The sequence below is a fragment of the Phocoena sinus genome, chromosome 3 (genome assembly GCF_008692025.1).
Source record: "Phocoena sinus isolate mPhoSin1 chromosome 3, mPhoSin1.pri, whole genome shotgun sequence".
Taxonomy (NCBI): Eukaryota; Metazoa; Chordata; class Mammalia; order Artiodactyla; family Phocoenidae; genus Phocoena; species Phocoena sinus.
Window position 1 is genome coordinate 54,062,834 of NC_045765.1, and position 12,154 is coordinate 54,074,987.

The following is a 12,154-nucleotide window of genomic DNA, read 5'->3' on the forward strand; positions in this document are numbered from 1 at the left end:
ATAGGTCTAAACCAATATTGGTGATCTCATTCCTCTTGCCCGTGTTTAGTTAGAAATGTGGCTTAAAACAATTAATAATTAAAAAATAAGCTTAGGGCAAGGTTTCTCAACCCTGGTACTATTTTGAGTCAGATAACTTTGTTGGGGGGAGATGTTCTGTGCATTATAGGATATTTAGCAGCACTCATGAGAGGCCAGGAGATCCCACAGGTGCAACAATCAAAATGTCTCTAGACATCACCAAATGTCTCCTTCTCCCCACCATTTTGAAAATCACAGGCTTAGGGTATTCTGCTGGTGACTATTATTGAGCCAGGGATAGGTATATAGTCTAAGTTGGTCCAATCAAATTGAAAGACAGATTGTGGTTGGGAAGAGCCACTCTCTGAACTTACCATGGACAAGGAAGGAAGTTCCCCAGTTACTGCTGGCAGGTTTCTTATGACCACAGACTTTGGAAATTTACAAGGAGGTGAGGGTAAAGCTGAAAGAATAATAAAGTGTAAACAAATGTTCATTATCCAAAATTAGCAAGAGTTAAACAATTTGTGCCAGACCATAATTCGATCCTGCCTAGAGGCAGCCATACTTCTAGAACTGCACTGTCTGATAGAGTAATCACCTGCCACATGTGGCCACTGGGCACTTGAAGTGTGGCTAGTCCAAACTGAGATGTACTGTAAGTGTAAAATAAACACTTGATTTTGAAGATTCAGTACAAAATAAGACTGTAAAATATTGTTAATATTTTATACATTGATTATATGTTGAGCAATATTTTGGTAATTAGGTTAATTAAAAATGTCATTGAAAGTAGTTTCACGTGTTTCCTTCTGGCATTTTAATGTGGCTACTAGATAAATTTGACATACATATGTGACTTTCACCTGTGACTCACATTATATTTCTATTGGACAGAGCTGCTCTAGACTACCTGTTTTTTTTTTTTTTTTTTTTTTTTAGACTACCTGGTTTTTGAGATAACACATTTTCTTATTGCTTAAACCAGTGTAAATTAGGTTGGTCTTTTTTTCTATCAAAAGCATCCTATTTGATACAAGAGACTGCTACAATTTAGTTAACTTGCTTTTTACTGATTATATACTGCTGGAACAGTATATAAGTGTATTTTGGAGGGGTATTTGCTATTTCCTCGCTTCTATAATTTTCAATCTCCAAAATATAAACAAGGCTTCTTCCATTGCTCACATTTTTTTTAACCTCCACAGTATAAGGAACTTGAAAGTTTATTAAAGGGAATTTTCAATCATACAGCATTAGCCCGATTGTGATACTCCTTTATCATAGGTAGGAAGCCCTGTGAGGCTTATTACCACACTGGGGAATTTATTGCTCCCCCCCAAATCTTTGGTTCACCAGTATCACAGATATTATATGGAACAACCACAGGAGTGTAATTCTTTTATCAACTCAGAGTGTTTCTATATGTCAAGTGGATTTGATTTAAAAAAAAAAACATTTGACAAAATTCAACACCCATTTATGATAAAAAAAAAAACCCTCCAGAAAGTAGGTATAGAGGGAACTTACCTCAACATAATAAAGGTTATATATGACAAACCCACAGCCAAAATCGTTCTCAATGGTGAAAAACTGAAACCATTTCCACTAAGATCAGGAACAAGACAAGTTTATCCACGCTCACCACTACTATTCAACATAGTTTTGGAAGTTTTACCCACAGCGATCAGAGAAAAAAAAAACAAATCAAAGGAATCCAAATCAGAAAAGAAGAAGTAAAGCTGTCACTGTTTGCAGATGACATGATACTATGCATAGAGAATACTAAAGATGCTACTAGAAAACTACTAGAGCTAATCAATGAACTTGGTAAAGTAGCAGGATACAAAGTTAATGCACAGAAATCTCTTGCATTCCTATACACTAATGATGAAAAATCTGAAAGAGAAATTAAGGAAACACTCCCATTTACCACTGCAACAAAATAATAAAATACCTGGGAATAAACCTACCAAAGGAGACAAAAGACCTATATGCAGAAAACTATAAGACACTGATGAAAGAAATTAAAGATGATACAAACAGATGGAGAGAGATACCACGTTCTTGGACAGGAAGAATCAACATTGTGAAAATGACTATACTACCCAAAGTAATCTACAGATTCAGTGCAATCCCTATCAAGCTACCAATGGCAGTTTTCACAGAAGTAGAACAAAAAATTTCACAATTTGCATGGAAACACAAAAGACCCCGAATAGCCAAAGCAATCTTGAGAAAGAAAAACGGAGCTGGAGGAATCAGGTTCCCAGACTCCAGACTATACTACAAAGCTACAGTAACCAAGACAGTATGGTACTGGCACAAAAACAGAACTACAGATCAATGGAACAGGATAGAAAGCCCAGAGATAAACCCACGCACATACGGTCACCTTATTTTTGATAAAGGAGGCAAGAATATACAATGGAGAAAAGACAGCCTCCTCAATAAGTGGTGCTGAGAAAACTGGACAGCCACATGTAAAAGAATGAAATTAGAACACTCCCTAACACCATACAGAAAAATAAACTCAAAATGGATTAAAGACATAAATGTAAGGCCAGACACTATCAAACTCTTAGAGGAAAACATAGGCAGAACTCTCTATGACATAAATCACAGCAAGATCCTTTTTGACACACCTCCTAGAGAAATGAAAATAAAAACAAAAATAAACAAATGGGACCTAATGAAACTTAAAAGCTATTGCACAACAAAGGAAACCATAATCAAGATGAAAAGACAACCCTCAGAATGGGAGAAAGTATTTGCAAATGAAGCAACTGACAAAGGATTAATCTCCAAAATTTACAAGCAGCTCATGCAGCTCAATATCAAAAAAACAAACAACCCAATCCAAAAATGGGCAGAAGACCTAAACAGACATTTCTCCAAAGAAGATATACAGATTGCCACCACCACATGAAAGGATGCTCAACATCACACATCATTAGAGAAATGCAAATCAAAACTACAATGAGGTTATCACCTCACACCAGTCAGAATGGCCACCATCAAAAAATCTACAAATAATAAATGCTGGAGAGCGTGTGGAGAAAAGGGAACACTCTTGCACTGTTGGGGGGAATGTAAATTGATACAGCCGCTATGGAGAACAGTGTGGAGGTTCCTTAAAAAGCTAAAAATAGAAATACCATACAGCCCAGCAATCCCACTACTGGGAATAAGCCTGAGAAAACCATAATTCAAAGAGTCATGTACCACAATGTTCATTGCAGCTCTATTTATAATACCCAGGACATGGAAGCAGCCTAAGCGTCCATCGACAGATGAACAGATAAAGAAGATGTGGCACATATATACAATGGAATATTACTCAGCCATAAAAAGAAATGAAATTGAGTTATTTGTACTGAGTTAGATGGACCTAGAATCTGTCATACAGAGTGAAGTAAGTCAGAAAGAGAAAAATAAACACTGTATGCTAACACATATATATGGAAGCTAAAAAAAAAAAAAAAAAAGAAGGTTCTGAAGAACCTAGGGGCAGGACAGGAATAAAGACGCAGACATAGAGAATGGACTTGAGGACACGGGGAGGGGTAAGGGTAAGCTGGGACGAAGTGAGAGAGTGGCATGGACATATATACACTACCAAATGTAAAATAGATAGTAGGAAGCAGCCACATAGCACAGGGAGATCAGCTCGGTGGTTTGTGACCACCTGGAGGTGTGGGATAGGGCGGGTGGGAGGGAGACGCAAGAGGGAGGAGATATGGGGATATATGTGTATGTATAGCTGATTCACTTTGTTATAAAGCAGAAACTAACACACCATTGTAAAGCAATTATACTCCAATAAAGGTCTTAAAAAAATTAAACAAAATTTAAAATTCAGTTCCTTGGGACTTGCCTGGCAGTGTAGTGGTTAAGAATCTGCCTGCCAATGCACGAGAAATGGGTTCGAGCCCTGCTCCAGGAAGATCCCACATGCTGCAGAGCAACTAAGCCGGTGAGCCACAATTACTGAGCCTGCGTGCTGCAACTACTGAAGCCCGTGCACCTAGAGCCCATGCTCTGCAACAAGAGAAGCCACCGCAATGAGAAGCTCACGCAATGCAACGAAGAGTAGCCCCAGCTCGCTCCAACTAGAGAAAGCCCACGTGCAGCAACAGAGACCCAACGCAGCCAAAAATAAAATAAATAAAATTCAGTTATCCAGTCAAAACAACAACAACAACAAGAACAACAACTGGATTTATCAATAGACATTAAAGTAATGGTGATGTGGCAGTGCCCTTAGCTTTAAGATCAATGTTACTACCCCTCCAAAAACAGCATTCAGAAAATGTATTAAACTCAAAAACAGAAAATATGTTTCAGGATTGAAGGAGGTAGATACTTTAGGGGACACTTCAGTTGATCCTTTTAATTATCTCTGACAACCTTCCATTTCAAGGTTTAATAATTAAAATACACGATAATTTTGGCATATCTGAATTGCCCAGAATTTATCTCAAGTTGTTTTCTGTGACAAAGATATTTGAGCATCATAAAATTCATAGGCAATTAAATGCAAAGCAATCTTTGGATTATTTTCATGTATAAGCATGGCCTCACATTTTATAGGGTTAAATAAAGCATTACGCAAAGGCTATTATGCTAAACTCATATCTATGAAGTAAGTAAAATCAGGTACAATTAAGGGACAAGCACATTGGAAAAACTTCTTCAAAAAGAGAAAATAGATCATCCTGGAAATTACATATACATCAGCTAACGTTCTTCAACACATTACAGTACAAAGAACCAAAGTACAGTTATGTAGAAGAGCATAATTTTCCTTCAAACTTAACATAAAAAACCAGACTGGTACCAAACCATTTAAATTCCACCCCATGACACACACTAGCACAGTCTACGAAACAAAAGGAGTCACATTCACACACGCTATTTGCAAACATCTGGCCTCCTAACAATTGGCACGGTCCGTGACTGGAGAGGAAATGTATATATAAAGTGGCTCTATCTCATTTTAAGGCGACACAGAATGTATTTTCTGACAAACTATTATAGGATTTAGATTGTATTTATGTTCTTTCTGGATGGATCAGTTGTTTCATTCAGTTAGCAGATATTTTTTATCTCCCACGTTTTGATACTAGGCACTGGGACCGGATGAACATGATATTAGACTCCTGATTATCATGGAGCTTCCAATCTTAGGTGAGGGAGACAATAAGTACATAAAGAAATAAAGTGAATTTTATAAATGTTAATCACATTTTAAGTGAATTCTCTAAAACTTAGATGCAGGTGTTGATATATTAGAGAATAGAAATTGAAATTTTAATGACCTGGATAGTCTACCAAATCGATCCTATTAATAAATAAATGGAAATGAATAGGAATAAGTGGAAACTGTTACACAGTTAGAGTGAAGTACTATAAATACATGTTGAAGAATACTTGACCACCTAAAGAAGAGGCAAGCAGAAAAGTTATCCAAACAGTAGAGGTGGATTTTTTTAAATTCCTAATATAAAAATTACTGGCAAATGAGTAGAAGGAAGTAATACTTCAATTATATTCTACTTTAATCAGACTATTCGTCTTTCAGCCAACTGTCCTAAATGAACATGGGCCTCCAGAAGAACACTACCTTCTCTGTTTACATTTATATCTACGTCAAACACATTAAAAAGAGGAATCACTACTCAGCCATAAAGAACGAAACTGGGTCATCTATAGAGACGTGGATGGATCTAGAGACTCACACAGAGTGAAGTCAAAAAGAGAAAAACAAATATCGTATATTAACGCATATATGTAGAACCTAGAAAAATGGTACAGATGAACCGGTCTGCAGGGCAGAAATTGAGACACAGATGCAGAGAACAAACGTATGGACACCAAGTGGGGGAAGTGGCAGGGGAGGGGAGGGTGGGGATGAACTGGGAGATTGACATGTATACACTAATATGTACAAAATGGATGACTAATAAGGAATTGCTGTATAAAAAAATAAATAAAAGAAGAGAAAAAGAAAAAAGAGGAATCACCCTTGTTCTCTCAGGGGGTCTTCAAAACAGAAACAGACCGAGTCACCGGCCCCCTACGGCCATCTTCATAATCAACAAAGACAGACTTAGAATTATAGTGGGCTGCACGTCCTCACTCCACTGACTTGGGTACTTTAAAATCCACGGTATGGTTAGTTATAGAGTTCTTTTATCGGCTCCAGATTGAATATAGCCTGTGGAGATGCCGAGATGTTTCCAGAAACAAACACCATTTCCGCACGGACGCCCTATCACCGACAATCACGCGGAAGCCTAGGAGGTATCCGGCCCCAAAGACATCCGGTAAAAGCACTGGCTTAGCGGAGGCGGGCCGGAGAGTCTATGTCCTTCTTAGAACCGTTACTTTAAAAAACTAACAGCTCTTTTTTTTTTTTCTTTTTTGCGTTACGCAGGCTTCTTAGTATTGTGGCCTCTCCCGTTGCGGAGCACAGGCTGCGGACGCGCAGGCCCAGAAACCACGGTTCAGGGACCCAGCCGCTCCGCGGCGCGCGGGATTCTCGCGGACCGGGACACGAACCCGCGTATGTGTATCAGCAGGCAGACTCCCAACCACTGCGCCACCAGGGAAACCCTAAACCAACAACTCTTTACAAAACATAGTCTTTATCCCGTTAAGGCCAAGTTCTCGCGAGACAAGAGACGCCCGAGAGCGTAATCGGCCGTTGCGCCTGCCCGCGCTGGGGCGCCCGCACTTCCGACCGAGGCGTGTTGCGACTCACAGCAGCTTTCGCCCCGTGTGGTGACGTAGCTGTCTTTTCTCGGCTACGTCGGCTGTTAACGGACGGAAGCCCGCTGAGCTGCGGAGTTGCAGAATCTGGCGTTTGGAGCTGCGGTTTTTGGCGAGATTTCGCGTTGCCCGTCCTCCGCCATTTCACCGGTGATCAGCGGATCGCTTTGCCAGGTGCCGGGAAGAACAAAGGAATTCGGAAGGAGACGCTCGGCTCCCGGCCACCTTGCTCTGAGTGGCTTCCTTTTCCGCTCGCGCCTGCCCGGAGAAACTGGACTTATAATCGTCACTGGATTGTAAGTACCCGAGGCGAAGACAGCTCACTACGCCCCGATTTTTGCGTATCTTTGTTCCGGGAGAGTTTGTGGATTGGGAGTATCTGCTGAGCCTTACTTTCTGTGCCGAAAATCATTCCGTGGGAGCCGCCATTTGCTTTCCCTGCGTTGTCCTGCAGCGGCATCTAGAGGTTGGAACTTGGCATTGCAGCTGATAGATTTAAATGGACCTGAGTAAGGCAATGCGTCAGTAACGACTGGTATTGTTACAGCATATTTAGAAAGACTTGGGGCTTAATTCAGAATAGACGCTTAGTTGCTGTTCTACCTAGAACTCTTTGTAATTAAAGACTTCAATTTATAAAGAACTGGTCTTTCTGTTGAAATAGCTGAAATTTTTTAGTGCAACAAGTGGTTATTACAGAAAAAGTGAGTCACAAAGAAATAAAGATGAGTAAGAGCAAAGATGATGCTCCTCACGAACTAGAGAGCCAGTTTATCTTACGCCTACCTCTGGAGTATGCCTCTACCGTGAGGCGGGCGGTACAGTCTGGTCATGTCAACCTGAAGGACAGACTGACAATTGAGTTACACCCTGATGGGCGTCATGGAATTGTCAGAGTGGACCGGGTCCCATTGGCGTCAAAATTGGTAGATCTGCCGTGTGTTATGGAAAGTTTGAAAACCATTGATAAAAAAACCTTTTACAAGACAGCTGATATCTCTCAGATGCTTGTCGCTACAGTTGATGGTGATCTCTATCCTCCCGTTGAGGAACCAGTTGCCACTGCTGATCCCAAAGCAAGCAAGAAAAAGGATAAGGACAAAGAGAAAAAGTTTGTATGGAACCATGGAATTACTCTGCCTCTAAAAAATGTCAGAAAGAGAAGGTTCCGTAAGACAGCAAAGAAGAAGTATATTGAGTCTCCAGATGTGGAAAAAGAAGTAAAGCGGTTGCTGAGCACAGATGCTGAAGCTGTCAGTACTCGTTGGGAAATAATTGCTGAAGATGAAACAAAAGAAGCAGAAAATCAAGGCCTTGATATCTCTTCCCCAGGAATGTCTGGCCACAGGCAGGGCCATGACTCATTAGAACATGATGAGCTTCGGGAGATATTCAATGACCTTAGCAGCAGCAGTGAAGATGAAGATGAGACACAGCATCAAGACGAAGAAGACATAAACATCATTGACACTGAGGAAGATCTGGAAAGGCAGCTACAGGACAAGCTAAATGAGTCAGCTGAACACCACCAAGAAAACGAGGGAACTAATCAGCTGGTTATGGGAATTCAGAAACAGATCGATAACATGAAAGGCAAGCTCCAAGAGACCCAGGACAGGGCAAAGCGACAGGAGGATCTCATCCTGAAAGTGGAAAACCTGGCTCTCAAGAACAGATTTCAGGCTGTGCTGGATGAACTGAAACAAAAGGAAGACCGAGAAAAGGAGCAGCTCAGCTCTTTGCAAGAAGAGCTAGAATCACTCCTAGAGAAGTGAGGAGAGTTCTGATACTTCATTTCATTCCTGACAGTGGTCAGCCTTGAAAGAAAAACTTTGTTTTCATCACCTGGACTAGATAGTAAAACTTTGCAGTAGTTCCCAATTTCCTCCACTGCCTTCTATTGGATTTGTCTTGTAGACAAATATAACTGAATTTCTATCTCATTTGTCTTTTGGAACCACTTTGGTGGGTGTTTGTCCTGTAGTAAGTAGGAATGTATAGACAGATAAATGCAGGGAAGTTGTAGGGTTAGTGGAGTGAACAGTTCAGTTTAGTAATTAATCACAGCTTCACTGCAGGACTTTGCTGCTGTTTCTCCGTTTACCAGAAGCTGCCATTGCTACTCTGTGATGCCATCTGAGATAAATTAGTAGAGTCTAGTTTGGTGGCAGTGAAGTTTGTTTACATATGTTTTCCCATGCTGTAGCTATTGTCCCAGTTATTCAAAGCAGTTTTCCACGTTTTGCATTGCAAATCATTTCATAAAGTTGTTTTCACAATAAATAAAAGCAAGTAATTTTCACCTTATAATGTGTGTTGCTCTTTCAGGGGTAGTGGGTATCAGATCCTCTTCTGAAGTGGTTTCTTTATGGGGTTTAATGGACTAACCAATTGCATTCTGTTTTGTAGGAAAAGAAGCAGTTGTGTTAGAATTTAAGGAAAAGAGGAACAGCAGAGGCAAAGAAATGGGGAAATGTCATCTTTGCATTATGTTTCCAATCCACCTGCCCCATTTGGAGGTCAGGAGATAAAGAACGTTCCTAAACTATCCTAAATTCTTCTTTTTCAGCCTGATCTCATCACATTCTCTCACTATTTTCAATCCTGAGCTTATTTACATTTTTTTCAAGGAGTTTAATTACTACTCTTTCTCTTTAATAGTCTATTGTGATAAATACTATTACGCATCTATCATACCAAAGTCTAAGTTACCTGTTGCTCATGTCCTCACTAGGCGGTAAATTCACCGAGATTACATACTTTTCCTTGTTAGTCACTGTAAACTTACTAAAGAAGAGTAGAGGTTAAAATCACAAGGTCAGGAGATGTGGTGCCTGTGTTTGTATCCTATTTCAGTGACCTAGTTGAGATTGATCTTGGGCAAGTAAATTAATCTGTTGGTTTCAGTTTCCTCATCTCTAAAATGGAGGTGATAATACTACCTACCTCAGGGCCCTTGAGTTGTTGGCTATTTGAGTTGATACATATAAGGACTTAGAACAATTCCTAGAATAAAAGCAAACTATTTATTGCCTATTTACTAGGGTCTGAACATACAGGGATTAAAAATTTGAATTAAAGACTGAAATGGTAGAAAAGTGTATAAAGAAACAGCTGCTTTAAATGGGGTTGACTGCTTTCAAATTAAAGAATCATTCTAAAAGATTATAAATTACAGCAGAAACAAAGTTTGCTTCAAATACATCCGCAGCATAAGCAAACTGAGTCAGTTTACTACTGTAGCTTTAGTTTTTATTTGATTCATTTATAGCTTGGTTTTGCATAAATATTAAAACCTCCATAATGAAGAGTAATTATCTGTTATGGAAACTTCAAAAGAGAAAAACTTAAGAAGATTGGGATCCATTTCCCTTCATGTAAATCCAGAGTTACCAAAAAAGACTCACTTTTCTCACAGCTCCCTTGCCTGATGAGTGTGATGTATAGTTGGGCTACGGTTTTCAATATTTCTGAGTTCATGAATGGAAGTTGAATTTTTTAAATTAGTGTTTTAAAATACTATAAGAAAAAACTCAGTGAAAATTTTAAGCAATGCAGAAATTTTACAAATTCTTACTTTTATTCACTCCCCTATTGCCGGTCACTTAGGTTGTTCCATTTAAAATTTGCTATTACACAGAATGCTGCAATAAGCATGTCAGCGTGGTCTCTGTTTTGCATTATTTCTATAGATTAGGTAAATGGGGTCTTTATGTTCACATCTAAATGTCATAAAGCCTGACGTTTTGAATTTGTAGATCAAATGTTTGAGACAAAAAGTTTGGACAAATCATGTCTCTGAAGGACTGTCTTCAACTCTGCTTAAACTTTTATTACCTGGTAAGAATTGTGTGAAAACACAGACTAGGAAGACTGCTCACCACACAGCAGGTACATTGGCCTTCTTTCTATATTTCAAACGCCCAGCTCTTTCACACTACAGAGCTTTACTTATATTACACTTACATTTCCCTTTTCCTGGAACGGTCTCCAGATAGTCTCATGGCTAGCTTTTTGTTACTCAGCCCTCAGCTCAAACCTTACTTTCTCTGGTAATCCTATCTGGCTACTCAGTCTGATTGCTAGGGAACATGTGATGTGGGTGTGCATCTTACTGAAAATTTGGAAGTTCCTTTGCCATTGTTTTCCATGTATGCGTGGGAGTACATGTGTTCCAAGTCCAGCTGTTTAAATATATTTCATGGAACTTCAGATCTGTGTATTATTGCACAACTATGTCTGATAATTCAATGAAATTACAGACAATTTTCCTATTAATGCCCTCATGATCCCTGGCGCTGATTACTAACTTGGTTTCTCCAAAACATATACATATATGAATTTAATGCAAAAGCAGTTGATTTATTGTAGTATCCTGCATCTCTTGTGTTTGTAAAAACAGTATGTGCTTTTAAAAAATAAACAATGAACCATAGGTAATTAATGGACAGTTTTAAAAAACCAAAACAGTTTTTAAAAACCCTCAAATGTGAGGGACTTCCCTGGTGGTGCAGTGGTTAATCCATCTGCCAATGTAGGGGACACAGGTTTGAGCCCTGGGCTGGGAAGATACCACATGCTGTGAAGCAACTAAGCCCATGTGCCACAACTACTGAGCCTGTTCTCTAGAGCCCGTGAGCCACAACTACTGAGCCTGCATGCCACAACTACTGAAGCCCGTGCATCTAGATCCCATGCTCTGCAACAACAGAAGCCAGCGCAATGAGAAGCCCGTGCACCGCAACAAAGAGTAGCCCCCGCTCACGGCAACTAGAGAAAGCCTGAGCACAGAAACAAAGACCCAATGCAGCCAAAAATAAACATATAAATAAAATTAATTTTTAAAAAACCATTAAATGTGATACGAAATTTTAAAAATTAAAACAAATTTGTTTCTAGTTTAAAATGGCACATTGTTCTCATGAATCTCTCTTCTCTGCCTCCTAATATAGTAACCCCCAAGGGCAAGGAAAATAGAAGATGAGACAACAGTGGATGAGAGATGTCAATGTTTTTAGAAGGCCAAAGCAGATGAAGAAACGATAAATTCATAGATCACAGAAAGTTACATGCTAAATGTCTGCAAGGAGGTATAGCAAGGAGAAACAAACCCACCCACTTGATATAGACACTGCGGCTTAGTTTTTGCAGGCAGTTTCCAAGGAAGAGGCTAGAAACAGGATTCATTAATGTCTGTGTTCAGGGACTTCCCTGGCAGTCCAGTGGTTAGGACTCTGGGCTTCCACCGCAGGGGGCACAGATTCCATCCCTGGTCTGGGAACTAAGATCCTGCATGCCATGTGGCACAGACAAAAAAAATAAGATTAAATCTGTGCTCAGAGCTGTTGGATGTCCAGGA

At 39.7% G+C, this 12,154-nt stretch overlaps 2 protein-coding genes across 2 annotated transcripts in view; both read left to right on the top strand.

Moving 5' to 3' along the window:
- The first annotated feature begins 6,455 nt into the window (after window positions 1-6,455).
- On the top strand, window positions 6,456-9,102 carry LOC116751288 (transcription initiation factor TFIID subunit 7). Its single transcript, XM_032626997.1, has one exon. It carries the CDS (start codon window positions 7,521-7,523, stop codon window positions 8,568-8,570), a length of 1,050 nt encoding a protein of 349 aa, XP_032482888.1. The 5' UTR covers window positions 6,456-7,520; the 3' UTR covers window positions 8,571-9,102.
- The window catches only part of LOC116751289 (transcription initiation factor TFIID subunit 7-like), a 183,069-nt gene continuing 177,678 nt past the window's right edge, over window positions 6,764-12,154 (top strand). Inside the window, exon 1 of the mRNA XM_032626998.1 lies at window positions 6,764-6,834. The gene's annotated coding sequence lies outside the window, so the exon portion shown is untranslated. The remainder of the gene's footprint in view (window positions 6,835-12,154) is intronic.